The following is a 19,692-nucleotide window of genomic DNA, read 5'->3' as shown; positions in this document are numbered from 1 at the left end:
GTTAGGGAATTAGCTCTCTCTATCTTAATTTTCTCTGTTTCTCCTCACTTATCTTCTCAATATAGTTATGTCATAACTTTTGCTTAAATCAATATTTACTGTTTACCTTATTTCTAGGTAATATTATTCATAACTGAAGATTGTAGTATACTATGATTATACTTCTTTCTTCTGTTTTTACTCATTAGTATTTTTTTTAATTTTTCATTTAATTGGTTGTTTTTTTTTTTTTGCTACCTATTGCTAAATTTTCTTATCCCATCCAATAGCCTCTTACTACAGTTTCCTACAAGGTCACTGTCATCAGTCCTCCTGTCAGCTGCTTTCCTTGGAGACATCTCTCTTGGACATCTCTGTTCTTCTGTCTCAACTGGTGGCCTTTTAGGCCAGATACACAGCTGTTATCCTGGGGTTTCCCTTGCCTTTCTCCTGGGTTTGATTCAGTTTCCTGGATCTCATATGGTCCTTTTTCTTGGTTTATTCTCTGGCTTTACTGAACTACATCTTTCAGTAGTGTCATGAAAAAGACATTCTACCAGAGATGGTATGACAATGGCAGCTTTGTCTCTCCTTTGAGCCTTTCAGCCCCAGTGTGATTTAGTTGCTTTCTGCATCTGACACATGGTTGGCATCTTGGGATCTCCCTTTACCATCATCCTATGCATTCCCTTTACCTCTCTCCTGTGATGGATTTCCTGGTTTTTATATTCCACATTTTTCTTTTTCTTGATTTACATTCTTATTTTGGTAGCTTCCTAGGCAAAGTACGTGGGAAGTAAATGTTAGACAACTTCTGTCTGAAAATGTTTTTTTGTTTATTTTTTATTTTACTCTTGATGGAGAGTTTGGCTGGGTATAGAATTCTAAGTTGAAAATAATTGTCCTTGAGAATTTTGAAGACATTGCTGCATTGTCTTCTTGCTCCCAATGTTAGTGTTCAGAGCAAGATGACGATTTGACTCCTCATTCTTTGCAGGAGACTGTTTGTTTGTTTTCTTTTTTCCCTCTCTCTCTCTCTGGAAGCTTGTAAGAATGTTCTGATATTTCATAATGATGTATCTTGATATGGGTGTCTTTTCATCCTGGGGTGTGCTTGGACTCTTTCAATCTGGTAACCGATGGCCTCTAGGTCTGAGAAATTTGAGATTATTTTGATGTTGGTTTGTTCCTCCTGTTTTCTCTCCTCCTTCTTTCTGGAACTCTTGTTATGTGGATATCTGCTCCCCTGGACTCATTCTCTTATTTTCTTTTCCTTTCTTCCCCTTTTATCTGTTTGTCTTTTTGCTCTACTTTCTGGGAGATTTCCTCTGGGTTTTTAATTTCTAAGAGCTCCTTAAAAAAATTTTTTTTTCAGGGGCACCTGGGTGGCTCAGTTGTTAAGCATCTGCCTTCAGCCCTGGTCATGATGCCAGGGTCCTGGGGTCAAGCCCCGCATCGGGCTCCCTGCTTGGTGGGAAGTCTGCTTCTCCCTCTCCCTCTGCCCCTGCTTGTGTTCCCTCTCTCCCTGTGTCTCTCTCTGTCAAATAAATAAATAAAATCTTAAAAAATATTTTTTTTTCCTGTGGCAATCTGTTCTGCATGAACGTAGTATCTTCTCCTAGCTGTCTGAGACTAGTAATGATAGTTTTCTAAAAGTTTCCTTCTCCCTGCATAGCTTGAGCTCCTTCCAATTTGCTTTTTTTTTTTTTTATTTAATTGTTTTGGTCCTTAATTTTCTATGTATAGGCTTTTCTCAGACACCTAGGGATCTTTGGGTGTCAGATAATGGTCAAAAAGCTGGTTGTCAGTTCTGAGCAAGCAGGAGGGGCCTGAAAACTTGAGGCTTCCTTGTAGGGTGATCTGGCAACCACTGTTGGAACTGACAAAGCAAGTTTCTTTAATTCCTTCATCTTGGGCTAGCTAGAGTCCCTAGTGAATAGTGTTCCCATACCTTGCCTGGAGGGTAAAGATTTTCCAGGAGCTATGCAGATGACAGGGTTGGGTGGGCTTTCATCAGAGAGCATTTATTTTATGCATACAGTTACTATGTTTTTCTGTTTCCCATAGAGTAGTCATGCCCTCAGCTGTGCTGGCTTGCCCTTAGGGTAGTTTTACCTTTCCAGATAATCCTCAGGGTAGTTTCACCTTTCCAGATAATCATCCTCGCCTTTTGACCATGGAGGCGGGGGGCGGGAAGGAGCGTACCTAGTGGCACGGAGCGGGTGAGGGGATCCAGATATCTGATGGTTTTTCACGCAACTTATAACCCCTCCTCCTTCCCTTTCCCCCAAGTGTTTGCCAGAAATTATGCCTTTTGGGGGATTTTCCAGTGTTCAAAGGGTAGCTCTCAATTCCCCCACTGCTACCTTAGGGTTCAGCTGTCCTTGGTCTGCAGAGCCTGTTTCCACTGTCCATCTGCTTTCCGACTTTCAAACTGTTGTTCCTCCTACTGCTTGCCTCATCTGTTCTCCCCTTCCCTGTGGTTTTATATCTTTTAATTAAAAAATACTCTTTAGAGTACTCATAGTGGAGAGAGAGTGAAAACAGGTGATATGCTCATTCTGTCTTTTTACCTAGAAGACTACTCCTTTGCTGGAAAATTTCTTCTCATCTTTCAAAGCCCAGCCCAAATGTCTTATCCTCTAGGACATCATCTCCAGCTCTTCTACAGAAATCTCTTGTTTTATCTGTTTCTCCATTCCTCTGGGAAGACTGAGATCTGCGAGGATAGAGCACAACCCTGGCACATGGTGCCTTTCTGGAGCAAGCACAAAGAAGGCGCTCAGTACCTATTTGCCAAATGCCTATTCCTTTAAGCTGCAGCTGCTGCTGGGGCCGTGGGCTGCCTGAGAGGGGCAGGCATCAGAGAAGGGCTCCCTTCTCTCTCTCTTCCCTTCTACCCTTCGTAGCCATGGACTCTGAGTGATGTTGGAGAAGCCAGACAGGAGTCTGACTTACAGAATCTTGGGGCATTTTATTCAATACATCCAATGTCATTATGAAACTTTGCCCTGTTTTAAGCCCAACCCAAAGGAGCAAAACTTTACCCCTTCAGTTGGGATAACATCCATGTCTCATGATGACCAACCAGGGCCACGGTCTTCTTTCTGCTCAGGAACACCTGCCATGCTCGGGTCTACAGCACTCCCACTTGGGGCTGTAAGATTTCCAGGGCTCTAGTTATTGCTAACATCTCTACCTCAGTCCCCTGTCGTACCTAACTTCTTCTTCCCCCACTCTTTGCCCCCCACACATAAAAACACGTCAGGTCACCTGAGTTTTATATAGTAGATTAAGGAGGAGGTCTCTGTGATCACCACAATACACCGTCAATAAGCCATTTCCAATTAGCAAGGAGAGAATGTAGACTATATGGGGAAGAAAGGGGCGGGGGAAGCGGGATGCAGAAAAATCAGAGAACAAAGGAAACAGGAGCTGGGTCTCCTGATCTGGAGAAGTAGATGGTAGATAGATCTATGGCTGAGACTGGCCTCCACGTGAGACTTGCGTAGTGATCCCAGCATGTGTCGGTGGAGATAAAATGACCACATTTGTCTGTCTTCCTCCCACTCTGCTGGTAGTGTTCCTTAAACTAGACTGTGATGAGTCAGCCCCATCAGGGCCCTGCCAGGAACACGTGATGCTTTCTGGTGGGGCAGAACCTAGACCACGTGAGGGAGAGGAGTCTGTGCCGGTTCTCCGGCTGGCTGAGCTCTGAGAGAAGTCCTTGGGGTCTTGGAGAAGGAATATACAATCCTGAGGCTCTCCCCTCTCAGAGGGGGTGAAGGGGGGGACAGCAGGCCTTGACTCAGCCATCTGGCTGCTGTGTCCCCCAGGGGCTCCTTTGGCCAGAATGCTACTGTCCTCGTTGAGGTTGCCCATCTTTGTCCAGTATGGCGGCCCCATTCCCCCACTCTCCTCAACTCTTTGTGGATTCTGTGTTGGGGGGTGTGTGTGTATGTGCATAGATGTTGGGGCAGGGGAGGAAGCCACCGCAAGCCGCTGGGCAGTGACGGAGCCTTGAGACAGAACCAAGTTCCTGAAAAACACCTTTCTCAGAGAAACAAGTCTACTATAATGAATGCTGGGAACAGAAATTTACTTATTGGTCCCAGAATCCTCACCAGAAAGAGCATCGGTAAAGGGAAAAGGAAGCCAGATGCTTTGTGACTCTAGCTAAGTCACTTCACTTCCCAGAGTCTTGTCTTCCTTTTGTGTGAAACACAGATTAAAACCCCTGACCTGCCTGTTTTATAGAAGAGAGAGATTTGAATTTGGTTCTTCTGCATGTCATCAGCTGGATGATTTGGGACAGAAGTCTTAATTTCATGGGCCTTGAATTCCTCTTCTTTGTTGTTTTATTTTTTTATTTTATTTATTTATTTATTTATTTATTTATTTTTTAAAGGTTTTATTTATTTTTTTGAGAGAGGGAATGAGAGAGAGAGAGAGCACATGAGAGGGGGGAGGGTCAGAGCGAAAGCAGACTCCCTGCTGAGCAGAGAGCCCGATGTGGGACTCGATCCCGGGACTCCAGGATCATGACCTGAGCCGAAGGCAGTCGCTCAACCAACTGAGCCACCCAGGCGCCCTTATTTTTTTATTTTTAAGATTTTATTTATTTATTTGACAGAAAGAGAGAGAGAGAGCACAAGCAGGGGGAGGGGCAGAGGGAGAGGGAGAAGCAGACTCCCCCCTGAGCAGGGAGCCCAACATGGGGCTCGATCCCAGGACCCTGGGATCATGACCTGAGCTGAAGGCAGATGCTTAACTGACTGAGCCACCCAGGTGCCCCGAATTCCTCTTCTTTAAATTGGGGGTTAATAACAGTACATTCCTGTAGGATTTTTGTGATGATTACATAATACAAGAAAAATGTTCAGCTCAGTACCTGGCACATAATGAGTCCTCAGTAAGTGTGAAGAATTGTTTTCACAGGATTGTGAGGAGGGCCAGATGAAACTGTGTTTGAAAGCTCTTTGAAAACTCTATATTGATACTCATCACTATTGATCTCTTCCACCCAAGCTTCTCAAACTGGGGATGGTTGGGACAAGGCTGCAAGTCTCCGAGCTGGGTTCCAGACTCAGGCCTGCTGGCTGTGAAGCAGAGGTCTCGGGGGGAAAGAGGGAAAGCCACAGGCTGCAGGACCACGTGGGCTCTCCTGGCCAGAGCTGAGTGTGTGTGCCTGCCTGCTTGTGGGCACACACACGCGGGCAGGCATGTGCGTGCAGCTGGGAGGGAAGGACCTTTCCTGCTTTTGTGTGTTTTAGACACACTTCATATTATCCAGGGCACAAGGAGATGTTTTCTGTCCAAATAAAAGTGTTTCAAAAACCCCCTGTTGCCATGGAGCCCTAAGCTGTCAGGCTGACCGCCACATTGTGCAGAAGCACCAGAGGAAGGCATGGGGGCTGAGACCTCAGGCTTGGGGTGCTGGGGTCCATTCAATATCTCCTTCCCTGCCCCAGCTTGACTGGACTCAGATGCCCTAGAGACTGAGGCCCTACTAGGCAGATCATGGGGCCGGGAGGCTCTGAGCTGGGCCCTGGGAGGGATGAGATCATCGCACAGGATGGTGAGGACACCTGTGCTGGCCTTGGCCACACGTGGTGATGTAACCAGGGGCTTTAGCTCACAGTGGAAACATGGGGCTCGCTTTACAGTGAGGGCTGCCCAGAGTTTGTTCCTGGCCGACTCAGCTTCAGCCTCGCCTCCCTTGCTCCCTGCTCCTGGACGTGGTCCCCCGGCGTGCCCTTCGCTCTCCACCCCCACACGCTACTGTTACGGTTCCTACGTCAGGCGTGCCGTCCCCACCTGTCTCCTGCTTGTTTGTTCACTCGCTTACTCACTCCTTTACTCACTCATCCCTCAGCGTTTTACTAAGTGACTGCTATGCGCCGGGCACCGTCTCAGGTGCTGAGGACAGAGCAGTAGAGATCACAGAACCCCTGCGCACATGGGGCGCGGGTCTAGGAGAAGAGACAGACGGGGACTTAGTGCACTGCAGCGGCCTGACTCGTGCCCTGAAGGGGAGGTGCAGGCACCAAACTTTATGGTTTCTGAAGTTCCACCCACCCTTCACGGCCAGTTCAAATGCCGCTCCCTCCATAAAGCCCTTGCTGATATCCTAGCCACAAGTGCTTGCTCCTTTCTTGGCACCCTGAGCACTTAGTGTATTCGTCTATAAATATTTCCTGAGCGTTGGTTCCAGACCAGGGACTATTCTAGGAACTAGGGACACAGCAGTGAATAACACAGATAAGTCACAAACCGATGTCCCACTGGGGGTTGGAGAGGATGCACGTCGTCTAACAAACTCCTCTGTGTATCACATGTCAGATGGCAAAGCGTTCTATACACCAAACACAGTGAGAGGAAGAGAGGCACGGGGAGGGAGGGTTCTGTTTTTTTTTTTTTTTTTTTTTTTTTTTTTAGATTTTTTTATTTATTTATTTGACAGAGAGAGAGATAGCGAGAGCAGGAACACAAGCGGGGGAGTGGGAGAGGGAGAAGCAGGCTTCCCGCCGAACAGGGAGCCCGATGTGGGACTCGATCCCAGGACCCTGGGATCATGACCTGAGCCGAAGGCAGACGCTTAACGACTGAGCCACCCAGGCGCCCCGGGAGGGTTCTGTTTAATACGGGGCGGGAGAGAAGGCCCCCCTGACGAGGTAACGTGAGGACAGAAAGTGAGGGAGTCGAGGTGGGTTGCTCGCACGGTGTGTTAGAGGTGAGCCAGTCGGACCCTGTGGCTGGGGGGGCAGCGAGCAAGGCCAAGAGTGTTGGGAGATGAGGCAAGGGGGTGCGGGGCCCAGATCAGGAGGGCCTGCATGAAATGGGGGCTCCTGGGTGTCTGGAGCGGAGGAGTGCCACGACCTGACTTGACTTGAAAAGGCTCACTCTGGCTGCTATGTGGACAGTGGGCTGAATAGAAGCCAGATTGGGAGTAGTGAGGTCACCGGGGAGGTTATTATAGAAATTGAGGCATGAGATGATGGTGGGGACTGGTTGGTGGTGGGGAGTGGGAAGAAGAGATCAGGTTCTGGATATATTCTGAAGGGAGGGCCCGCAGGATTGTCTGATGGAGTGGACATGAGAAAAGGAAAGGAATAAGGAATACCTCCAGATTTGGGGCCCGAACCAACTTAGGAGGATAAAGTTGCCATGGACCCGAGCTATGTGGGAACTGTCCTGGAGAGGGGCATGAGGAGCTGGGCCTGGGGCATGGTAAGTCCGAGACCTATTAGATCTCCAAGGGGAGGTGTCAAGACACACAGTCAGAATTAGGAACCAGGAGTCCAGGGGGGAGGTCTGGGCTGGACGTACAAATGTGGGAGTCGTGAGCATATAGATCTTTAACGGCCAGAGGGCAGCATTAGGGCCTCGGGTTATATGGATAGAAAGTGGCGAGCGGTTCTGGGGCCTGAGCCCTGGGGTGCCTCATACTCACAGGCCCCGGTGGTGAGGGGGACAGATGAAGGAAATTAGAAAGAGTGGCCCACGATGCAGGAAGAGCACTTGAAGGAGTGAGGAGAAGGTCTCAGGAAGCGGGGTCAACGCCGACAGATTGAGTAGATGAGGCGTAAGAATTGCCAGTAGATTTGGCGACGTGCGAGTCATGAGTGACCTCCACGGGCACAGTTCCAGTGTTGTGTGTGCACAAAAGCCTGATGGGAGGGGAGGGAAGGAAGACAGCGCAGACAGCAGCTGCAGAGAACTTTCTTGTAAAACTCATACATCAGGCTTGTGTGCCAAGGGGGAAGATATCACAGAAGGGAACAGTTTGCTGATGGGGGCAAGAGCAGGAAAAATTGTTGGAAAGACATCCTTGATGAGGCAAGAAGAGATGGGGTCCAGTGAGGACAGCTTTGGAGAGACGTGTGGGCCGCAGATCCAGAGACAGCAGGGAGGGTGGGGCAGGTGTCCCCTGACTTACCTTTTCTACTGTACGGTGGGTTCCCTGAGACCAGAGACCCTGCCGGCCAGGCTTCTACAGCTGTGTAACCCCCTCGTGGCGCTCAGCACACACTTAATATGTATGTTGGAGGGAATGTGAGCTAGGGGTCTTTGAATTTGGATCAACAGTGTCAGTCATTTGGAGTCGGCTTAAGGAATGAAGCAGGGTTCACTGGTAAGGCTGGTGGGACTGATAAGTAGGAGTTCCTTGGTGCCCAGGCAAGGAATAGAGCCAGTCTTTGGAAGGATGTTGGGACTGTCTATCTGTCTCCTATCTCCTATTCTGTCCTGAATATCAACTTCATTTTTGCATCTCACTGCAGGCCGGTCCACATGGAGAACAGGGCTGCACCCCTTTGAAATCATAGCGCCAGGCCCAAGGGTAGATTGTCTCTAGGTCCTGATTCCTGAAACCTAGGTCAAATAACTGGACTCGATTAGCTGATTGGGTGTCCATTACCAGACCCATCAGCCAGGTGAGGACGGAGGCAGGGACACGTGACTCTAACAGTTGGAAGCTCTCCTTGTGGGCAGGGCTGGAAGTCCCACAGCAGTGAATGATTGGGTAGGGAATTGTAGATGGAGGGATGATGGATGGATGGATGGATGGATAGATGGATAGATGGATGGATGGATAATGGATGGATGTATGTTTTAGCTGTGTCAGCAAATAATGCCAGCATCTCAGCAACCTGGGATAAAAGAAGGCTCTTGGTGTTGGGGTACTGGGGGGAGACCTCTGAGGATAGAGCTATTACCGCAGTTGAGAATGTAGATCAGGACACCAAAAGAAGGAGGCTTGTTACTACCAGCCAAGGCTTTCTGGAAACTTCTTGCTTCCCCGCTAGGAAGTTTCTCCTCCATATATGCCTCCCAGCTGCTGAAACGGAACAGTTTTCTGCCTTGACATGGGCTAGCTTCTAAAAATAAACAGAGCCAAATGATAGCCCTTTTCTTCCAGTGAGGGGGGGAAGGTGGTCTGGGGAAGCTGTGGCATCCTATTCTCTCCTTCTCCTATTTTGGAACTGGTCTTCCTGCAACCCAGTCCCCCACTTCCTTCTTAGGATACCCAGAGCCAGAGGTGACCTGGTACAAGGACGACATAGAGCTGGACCGCTACTGTGGTTTGCCGAAGTATGAGATCACTCACCAGGGCAACCGTCACACACTACATCTCTACAGGTGAGGGAAAGCGGCCCGTCCTGCTCTCTCTGCGCTCCTGGGCGTGCTGTGGCCCCAGCAGAGATGGGCTCAGCTGGACACTCGTGTCCAGGAGGGATCCTAGGGTGGAGGGCAGGTTTCTGCTGCTGAGTTGAACCTGCTGGTGAGCTGCCTGCCTGCCAGGGTCTGGGATCTCCTAAGGCCAGGGTGGGAGGATTTCTGACAGCCAGAGAGTGAAGCGTAACCAGAGGAGGTCCCGACCCATGGAAGCATTTTCCGTGAGGTCAGCTACTGAAAAAAGCTCCTGTGTCATCCTTACTTCACAAGGGGCTGTATGGGTCACCTGCTTCTGAAGGGAGCTCTCCTGGGCCTCACGTCTAATCCCTCCTGGAACAGCGTGACCTGGGCCAGCTCCCTCCCTGTGGCCAGCCTCAGTTTCCCCAACTGTAACGGGGAGTGTTGGATGCAGTGGTATCGGAGGTGGGGTGTGGCACTCAGGCTGGGGGGGACTCGTAGGGGGTGGGGCAGCACGCTCGGTTCCAGGAGATGCTGGTTGTGGGGTATAGAGCCTCTCACCTGGCAGGAGGGGAGACTCAGCGTCTTGTGCTCCTACATTTAGGTGTCAAGAGGAAGATGCGGCCATCTACCAGGCCTCTGCCCGGAACACCAAGGGCATCGTGTCCTGCTCGGGGGTCTTGGAAGTTGGCACTATGACTGAGTACAAGATCCACCAGCGCTGGTTCACCAAACTGAAGTGCAAGGCTGCCGCAAAGATGCGAGAGATCGAGCAGAGCTGGAAGCCCAGGAAGGAGGTGGTGGGGGACGCCGACACTCTGCGCAAGCTCAGCCCCGACCGCTTCCAGCGGAAACGGCGGCTGAGCGGGGACGAGGCGTCAGTGCCCTCGGCCCCCACCAGGGAGGCTGAGGACGGGACCCCAGCGGCTTGGCAGAAGGAAGAGGCTGAGCCTGGTCAGCACCCAGCTTTGGGCCTCATCAACAGTTTTGCTCCCGGAGAGGTGACCACCAACGGGGAGGCTGCCCCTGAGAATGGGGAGGATGGGGAGCACGGCCTGTTGACGTACATCTGTGAGGCCATGGAGCTGGGGCCTCAGCGAGCCCCCAAAAAAGAGTCTGGGGCCAAGAAGAAAAAGAAAGACGAGGAACCTAAGCAAGGTCTACGGAAGCCAGAGTTGGAGAAGGCAGCTCGAAGCCAACAGTCTTCCGAAAGCCATGCCCCTAGTTCCGACAAGCCTGGGACACAGGGGCCCACGGACATGGAGCAGGTCCAGACCCGGCCCAGAGGCAGGGCTGCATGGGGGCCTGGGGCCCCTGGAGCAGATAGCCTCAGGAAGTCAGCTCAAGCTGCGGGCACTCGAGAGCAGGCCCAGAGTGCCCCGGCGCCAGGCCCCGTCCCAGGCCCCGTCCCAGGCCCCGTCCCAGGCCCCGACCAGCAAGTGTACTTCTCCCTGGAAAGCACCCGGGCGGGCAGGCCGAACGGGGAGGAGGGGCCCCAGACCCCAAGTGGCAGGGCACCTGGAGAAATGCCCTTGGGGAAGGTACCCAGTGAGGCTGGAGGTGAAAGGGGGCCTGTTGCCCCTGGCCAGCCCACGTCCTCAGCCCCCCAGCCAACTAGACCTTTCAACAGGAAGAGATTTGCCCCTCCGAAGCCCAAAGGGGAGCCCACCACCGACAGCAAGCCCGATTCTTCCCCGAGCCAAGCTCCAGAACCAGGGGCCCAGAGCTCAGGGAAGGCCCCGCCTCAGGCCTCTGCCCAAGTGCCCACACCCCCTGCCCGGCGGAGACACGGCGCCCGGGACAGCCCCCTGCAGGGGCGAGCAGGCCACAGGACTTCGGGAGAGGTAAGCGTGGGTGTTGGGTGCCTGGAGGCTGCTCTGGGAAGCTGACCTCATGGAAACTCTTGCTCCAAGAGCTCGGCAGCCAGTGAGCGGTGGGCTATTTATAGAAGGGGGTGAGGTGGTGATGGAGTGCCAGCCAGGAGCAGGGGACCACAGGCCTGGCCTTAGCCCCAGCCAATCTCCAGACGCCGGGCATGAGGGCAACAGACTGCCTGTGACCCTACCCTCTGACAGCCTGGGAGCTCACGGCCAAGGCGGAAAGAGGGAGGTGGAGGGAGACGATGTTCTTTGGGGAGGAAAGAGCCAGGGGAGGGTTTTCTTGGGGGTATACTGAGGCAACAGTGTCTCATGGGGAGACTGAGGAGCTGGGGTGAGCTGTTGTGTGTGGTGGGTCTCGACCTGGATGCTTCTCAGAAGATTTTTAACAATATCGACTGTCCAGGAAATTCTGGTTTAATCTGGGTTTTTATCTAGGATTTTGGAGTCAGGTGTACCTATGGGCAAATCTGACTATGCTTAGCATCTGGTGACTGGGGCAAGCTGTAAAATCAGAATAAAAATGCTACCTAATTTGTTGGCTGTTGGGAGAATCTGCCTGCTCAGTGGAGGGCCTGGTGCATGTTAAGAACTAATGAAATGGCAGGAGGAATAATACACTAATAATGACTCCAGTGGGGGATAGAGGCCAATTCTTTTCCTTGGGAACGGGAGGGTCATCATTTCCCGGGGGCCACGTGGCCAATGGAGGGAAGGTGATGCTTTGTGCGGAGGTAGGGATGGGGATATCCACGTTTCAAAGAAGAGGTGGGCGACAGCATTGAGGACTTTGGGGAGCGGGGACGGAGGAACGGCATTGAGAGGAGTGACAGAGGGAAACACTTTGTCCCCTTTGGTCAGCACTGCATGTCTCAGGGGGCAGAGGGCAGGGAGTATTTTATTTTTATTTCTATTTTTTAAAATTTATTTGAGCAAGAGAGAGAGAGAGCGTGCACACATGAGCAGGGGGAGGGGCAGAGGGAGAGGGAGAAGCAGACTCCCCGCCGAGCAGGGAGCCCCACGATGCAAGGCTCAACAAAGCGGGGCCGGATCCCAGGACCCTGAGATCATGACCTGAGCCGAAATCTAGAGTCGGACGCTCAACCGACTGAGCCACCCAGGTGCCCCGAGGGCAGATGGAGTTTTCTGGAGATGGTTTTACGGTGGGCAGAAAAAAGGCAGTATTTCCTACAAGTGGCAGAAAGGAAAAGTATTTCACGAGGGGGGGCAGATGGCAGAAGGGACAAGCTGCCTGCCTCTGGACCTCGTGGGGCGGGGGGCAATGGGAAGGGGCGCTTCACAGACGACAGGCGGGGAAGGAGGGAGAGACCAGTCTCAAGGGTGGTGCTGAGTTAGTCTGTGGGAACAGTAGTTCAGAGGGTTTGGGAGTGGGGCGAACCTCAAACCAGACTCTTGAGTCTGTTGGTGACTCAGCCCTCACGCTTGGTCTCTGGGGCTGTTGGCAGCTGGTGTGATGAGTTCCTAGTGGCCTAGATGGGGCCGCTCTGTGTGCCTGACGCAGCCCACAGGGAGCTCATTCGGGAAGCGGCCAGGCCGGCAGCCAAGTCTGACGAAGGCGGCCTCCCTGCCCGCAGTGGTGGGGACACGCTCCTGCCAGGGCGCTCCTTGCCTCTCCACTGTCCCTGCAAGACGCCGTGTGGCTTTTGCTTTTCTCTACTTAGAAAATTGTGACATAGGTCACCCACGTGAAAAACGCATTTAACATCTATGTATACGTACGTTGAAGCTGCTGCTTTTTAATGGCTGAATTTGATTGTTTTTTCGTATTCTCATTTAACCATGTCTTTAAAAAATATCTTTATTTTTCTGATTATGAAAGAAACCCATGCTCCTGGTGAAAAATATGAGGGGGAAACCCCTAAAAATGCGATGGGGAAAGTAACAGCTTACCTGTAATTCTGCCATCGAGAAGCATTGTGAGGTATCTACCAATCTTTCTGTATATGCAGTTTTCTTATTTTTAAAATTTAGTGTGTGCTCTTCTTCTGATTCAATCTTATATCCTGCTTTTTGCTCTTCTCATTATTTCATGAGCATTTTCTCATGGTTCCTAAAAATTATCTGGAAAACTTTAATGGTTGTATAAGGGGCCACATACAGTTTAACCATTCCGTCCATAGTTTATGCATTCCTTCCCTATTCTAAGGTTAGTTAAGTATTAATCTACATTTTAAAAGTAATTTCTGTTGTTTGAATGTCTCCATTTGACTTTTAAATTAACCTGAAATTGATTTGAGTAGATAGTATAGAATGTTTCCCGCTCAATTTTTGGTTAATTAAATAGGTAATTTCCCCCAATATCATTTGTGGAATATTTAACTCTTAGATGTTAGTTTGTGGTCCTTTCTTTATATACTAATTTTTATACATACTAAAGCCTATTTTCGTTCCTATATATACCTATCATAATCCATTAATTTGTTTATTGATCCTTACAACAGAATGATCTTGTTTTAATGATTGTGGCTTTAATTTCCGGCAGAGCAACCCTCTTAGGCTTCTTTTAAAAATTTTCTTAGCTATTCTTTCTTGTTTATTCCTCTAGGGAAACTTTAGAATCATCGTTTGAAATTCTTTAAACTTCCAGATGTCACTGTGTTTTTTTGTTTGTTTGTTCAGTTTTGTTGTTGTTGTTGTTTTTAACCTTGTACCTGTGTATTTACCACTTAAAAAAAAAATCACATTTAAAAAAAAGTGGTAAGCTATTTTTAACAAGATCAAAAGCCTGTTAAATCTTTTCATGGAAAACTCAAGTCCGCTTTGTATTTGGAATGATCTTTCAGTAAAACTTGCTAGATACATATTTTAAAACAACTTGATTGAGGTATAATATATATACCATAACATTCACTTATTTCAAATGTGCAATTTAATGTACGCAGTTTAGAGTTATGAAGATGCTGCTACCGAAATCTAGTTTTCAAACATTTCCATCACCCTAAAAAGATCCCTGTTCCTTTTTTGCAGTTCATCCTTGTTCCCACCCCCTAGACCCAGGCAACCACTAATGTGCTTTCTGTCTCTGTATCATTGGTGTTCTGATTGGGATTATAGTAAGTATAGGAATTAATTTGGAAAAACCCATATCTTTAGCTTTCTCATCTGACAGCATGGTATTCATTTCCATTATTCAAGCCTTCTTTCATATCTCTTTTTAAGTTACGTTGTTTTCTTCATATGGGCCAGCATGTGTCTTGTTAGGGTCAGGTACTGGAAGGATCTCTGCCTCTGGGATGTGATGCCACCGCTCCCCTCCTCTGTCTCGATTTATTTTCCCGGATTTAGGGGATATCTCCAGCAGTTCAAATTAGGCTTCCATATTGGATATGGATGAGGAGCAGATGTTGGGATTGAGGCCTCTTGGGTTGTGAAGAACATCCAGACACCACCACCCCCTCAGCCCCCGCCTTGAGCCCAGCAATGCTGTGCAGACAGCTCTTTCCCTGGGCAGAAGCAATATTCCCTGAAGGTACTTAGTGAATGGGAACTGGCCTTCAGTGCCCTCAAAGACTGCTTTTTAGTGCCCTAGCCGAGATCTTCTCTGAGACTGGCTTAGATCTCTGGAGCTGAGGTACAGGAATGTGGGGACATGGTGGAGTGCCCCATCTGCCCACATTCTTGGAGGGGACAGCGTACATATGGCAGATCTCTGCTGAATGCCTTGAGACCTCAGAGTATCTCTTCTTGGGAAACCCTGGAAGTCTTTTTTTTTTCTTTTAAGATTTTATTTATTTGAGAGAGAGAGCACAAGCAGGGGGAGTGGCAGAGGCAGAGGGAGAAGCAGCCTCCCCACTGAGCAGGGAGCCCTACATGGGGCTCAATCCTAGGACCCTGGGATCACGACCTGAGCTGAAAGCAGACGCTTAACCGACTGAGCCACCCAGGTGCCGCCCCCCTTTTTTAGTTTTTTTTTTTTTGATGGGCAGCAAAGCAAAGTTTATTGAGCAATAGTACAGAGTTCCCCAAGAGGGAGGGGACCTGAGAGGGCTTTCCAGGAAACCCTGTGAGTCTTGAGGATAATCATCCCAAGGTTTGGAAACCCCACTCCCATAATAAGAGATCTTTGGTTTTCAGAGAATACGTGAATACAAGTATTTTCAGAGAGCTGTTGAAGGAAGGGCGGCTTGAGGAGAGACATGATCCTTAAGGAATTATCTAATGAATCTAGGGGATTAGACTTTATACCAAACCCTAAGTACAAAGAGGGTGTGGTGAATGGTTATTGCAGTAGCTTTCCAGGGAAGGAGAGTGGGGTGGTCTGCAGTTTCTAGGGAAGGCATCTGGGAAGTGGCCAGACTGGCTGGCAACATGTATAGGACTCATTATTGGAAATACCATAGTAGAAAAACATCAAATAGGAATTGTTGTTATTTTTTTAGTATAGAAGAATGCCCATAATATCCCAGGTTGAAAGAGCTTAGATAGGTGGGAGAGAGGAAGGAAGACATTCTGGGAAGGACACGGAGCTTGAAGCAAAGGTAGGGTGGTGGGCTACTGAGGAATGCAAACCTGCCTGTCCTAGTCTTGATGCCCAGAAGCATTTAAAGCTTCTCAGTACTTTTTCTTCTCTTCTATGTCTTGTATTCTGCTTTGGTTTTTTTTAGCCTTAACTGTAACATCATCCAGGCTTGGGGTGAGACATAAAGCGGGGAGAACTAACATTTATTGAATATCAGCTCCCAGTAATGCTAGGTTAGATAGTTTAGACCAACTCCCTATCAAGGACAAAGTGAAGAGTTATCAGCCAAGGAGATGGAAGGAGATGGAAAGCCAGAATGGTGAATCCAGTGTTTGGCATAGCTTTTATCCTGTGGCTATTTGCTACTCAAGAAGAGGAGAATGAGAGCTCAGCAGTGTTTAAGACAGGCTCATGGGACTAGGGGGACAAAGATTGGAGTCTATGATCTCAAGAGTAGTAGCCCTGGTAAACCCCCTGGTCTTTGGGTTGGGACCCTGAAGAAGTAGTGAGCCAGAAGTAAATTACCCACACAGGGGTAATCTCTGTGTTGTCTCTGAGTTGCCCAGGTGACAAGAAATATCTCAGTCCCTGAAGTTAGGTTAAGGTGATTCAAGATACCTGGTGCCCCGAGCACCTGGAAGAAGTAAAAATCATCTGGAGGATGTTAGCATCACTTTAAGTCTCAAATTATTTTTAAAAAGTGTTTCAAATATAATATTTGGTATCCAAGTGAAGATAAGCAGCACTCCAAGAGAAGAAAACATGAAAAAGAAGTAGCAAAAACAGCAGACAATATAAATGTGTCCACAGGGGGTTCCAACTTTTGGAATTATCAGACATGAACTATAAAACTAAAACTCTATTTCCTATATTCAAAGAAGGTAAAAAGACAAGATTGAAAATTTCAGAGAACTAGAAGCTGTAAAAAGTGGGATAGACTTAAAAAATCAACCAACTGGAAATCCAGAAGTGAAAAATACAATAACCAGTATGAAGCTAGTTGTTAAGGTTATAACATTTCCAGTTCTGGATGAGATGGGGCAAACACACTCATCCTATATCTCCCATTGAATGCAGCTAAAAACTTGGGCAAAACGCATGGTGCAGCTATTTGGTGACTTTGGTAAGCAATAGTAGGCAGATTGGGAAGAAGACCAGATTTCAAAGTACCCTAGAACTAGCAGTGTTTACCTGTTTGTTTGTTTTTTAAATCTAGTATTCTCTGGCCTGGTCTTAATGCAATCAGAAACTCAGAAGTAAGCATCAGCTTTACTTTATGAGATGCCCTCTACTCTACATCGGGCTTGAGGAATAGGAAAGGAATCTCCTGGTAGTGACAGTAATGGCAGAAGGGACCACATGTGTCAAACTTTGAGGGAGGGGCATCTTTCCCTCCATTCAGAGAAGCTGTGGTCCCCAAGAGGGTAGGATGAATCCCTGTTGCTTTTTTTTTTTTTTTTTTTTTTCCCTTTTGGGTCTCTTTCTTGGCCTAGGACACAAGTTCATGTGTGAAAGTATATGATGAGTAAATGAAGCCCCAGCTCTCTGTCCAGAGGAGTGAAAAAAGGGACCCTGTGGACCCACAAAGTACAGGGGAGATCTTGGAGAAGGAACATTTGAGAAAGTGACTTCATAAGCTGTTTATAAATTCCTTGTTCCCAAGCTATTTATGCATTCATGGATCTGGTTCTGCACAGTGTATCAAAAACTTTGAAAATGGAACTAAAAGACCATCATTCAGGTCCCAGGCTGGTCCCTGGGTGGCATACACACCGGATAGATCTGAATAGCCTGCAAAGGCTTTGAAAAATGGAACTCACATTGAAACTACAATCTCAACAGGCTGAATGGAACTTGCAGCCTGAACACAACCAAGTAGATTGTCTGCTAAGACACAAACATTAACATCACCCTTGGATTTATATAAGAACCAGGGTCTCATGATATTCAAAATGTCTAGGATACAATAAAAGTAACTTGGCATATGAAAAATCAGGAAATCTCAACTTGCATGGGAAAAAACAGTTAAAGAATGCCAGTGTCAGGATGGCAGAGATGTTGGAATTATCTCAATTAATGTCAGCAACTATAAAAATGTGACAAAATGTGGGTGCCTGGGTGGCTTATTCATTAAGCATCTGCCTTTGGCTCAGGTCATGATCCCAGGGTCTTGGGATTGAGCCCCGCATCAGGCTCCCTGCTCCATGGGAAGCCTGCTTCTCCTTCTCCCACTTCTCCTGCTTGTGTTCCCTCTCTCGCTGTGTCTCTCTCTGTCAAATAAATAAATAAATAAATAAAATCTTTAAAAAAATAAAAATGTGACAAAATGTAAGGGTAAACACAGGAAATAAATGGAAACATAGAAAATCTCTGCAAAGAAATACAAGATATAAAGAACCAAATTTTATTTTCAGAACTGAAAAATACAATAATTGAAATAAAAACACTTTCTGGCTGGGCACAATAGCAGAATGAAGATGGCAAGAAAATGTCAGTGAACTTGAAGATAGGTCAATAGAAATTCTGCAACTTGAATAACAGAGAGGGAAAATAAAAAGATAGGAAAGAGAAATAAACAGAGCTTCAGGGACCTGTGGTATAATATCAAAACATATAATGTTTGTGTTATTGGAGACCCACAAAGAGAGAAGCGTGTGGTACAGAAAAAAATACCTGAATAAATAATGACTGAACACTTCCCAAACTGGCAAAAGACACAAACCTACAGACAAGAAGTTCAGCAAATCCCAAATAAGATATGCCTGCAGAATTCCATGCCAAGAAGCGATAATCAAATTGCTGAGACCCAAAGACAACACAAAAATCTTGAAAGTAGTCAGTGAAGAACAACACATTATAAGGAAACAATGATTCAAATGACTGCAGATTTCACATTAGAAACAATGGAGGTCAAAAGGAAGTGGAATAATAGACCTGCTAAAAGAAAATATCTTTTAATCGCTAAGTCTACATTCAGCAAAAATGTCTTTCAGTATTGAAGGTGAAATAAAGACATTACCCAATAAAACTAAGAGAATAAATCACTGGTAGACCTGTTCTGAAAGATTGCTAAAGTACGTTTTACCTGTAGAAGGGAAATGATACCAGAAGGGAACTTGTATCATGAGGAATGAAGGAAGAACTACAGAAATGGTAAATATCTGGGTAAACATAGAACATAAAAGGGAGAGAATAAAAGGATCTATATGGTGATAAAATGACTATATTTCACTTGAAGAGTTAAATATTGATTCCAAATAGACTGTGGGAAGTTAAGTATATATATTGTAACCCTTAGAGCAACAACTATACGAGGAAATATAGTAAAAATCACAATATATAAATTAAAGTGGAATACTAAAAATGTTCAAATAATCTAAAAGAAGACAGGATAGGGGCAACAGAGGACAGAAAAACAGAGGAAAGAAATAGAAAACAAATAATAAAATAATTGACCTAAATGCAAACATATAATTATATTAAATATAAGTGGTCTAAACACACAAATAAGAGACAGAGATTGTGAGAATGGATCAAAAAACATTCGCAACTCTGTGCTTTTTACAAGAAATTGACTTAAACTATAGTATTATAGGTAGGTAAAAAGTAAAGTGATAGAAAATATACACTGTGCAAACACTAATCAATTGAAAACTGGAGTGAGCATATTAATTTCAGACAATGTAGACTCCAGTTCCAAGAAAATTACCAGGGCAAAATAGTGAATTAAATAATGAGAAAAGGGTCTGCTCAATAAAACATAATAAAAAAATGTGTTTGCCTCTAACAATTCAGCTTCAAAATATATGAAGAACTGGAAGGAGAAACAGACAAATAAGCCATTATAGTTGGAGACTTTAACATTCTGTCAGTAATGTCTTGAGCTAATAGACTGAAAATGAGTAAGAATAAGAATAGAAAAGACCTGAACAGCATTATCAACCGACTGGGTCTAACACATGCATGGGATACTCCATGTAACAACAACAACAACGACAACAACAACAACAACAACAACAGAGTACTTGTTCTTTTCAAGTGCGTATAAAACATTCACCAAAATAGATCATATCCTGGGTCATAAACAAACCTTAACAAATATAAAATAATTGAAATCATACAAAGTTTGTTTTCTGACCAAAATGGACTTATACAACAGATCAATGACAAAAAGATAACAGGAAAGGGGCGCCTGGGTGGCTCAGTTGGTTAAGCGACTGC

The 19,692-nt window shown here is 46.9% G+C and overlaps 1 protein-coding gene across 2 annotated transcripts in view; it reads left to right on the top strand.

The window, feature by feature from the left end:
* ALPK3 (alpha kinase 3) overlaps nucleotides 1–19,692 on the top strand; it is a 53,534-nt gene that overhangs the window by 10,753 nt on the left and 23,089 nt on the right. For both annotated transcript variants that reach the window (XM_036083023.2, XM_078078841.1), the window contains 2 exons: nucleotides 9,003–9,120; nucleotides 9,719–10,958. In XM_036083023.2, coding sequence (XP_035938916.1) covers nucleotides 9,003–9,120; nucleotides 9,719–10,958 — 1,358 coding nt within the window. The remainder of the gene's footprint in view (nucleotides 1–9,002; nucleotides 9,121–9,718; nucleotides 10,959–19,692) is intronic.

Source organism: Halichoerus grypus, chromosome 8 (genome assembly GCF_964656455.1).
Source record: "Halichoerus grypus chromosome 8, mHalGry1.hap1.1, whole genome shotgun sequence".
Classification (NCBI taxonomy): domain Eukaryota; kingdom Metazoa; phylum Chordata; class Mammalia; order Carnivora; family Phocidae; genus Halichoerus; species Halichoerus grypus.
The sequence above is the reverse complement of the archived record's forward strand: the minus strand, read 5'-3'. Positions and strand labels throughout refer to the sequence as shown.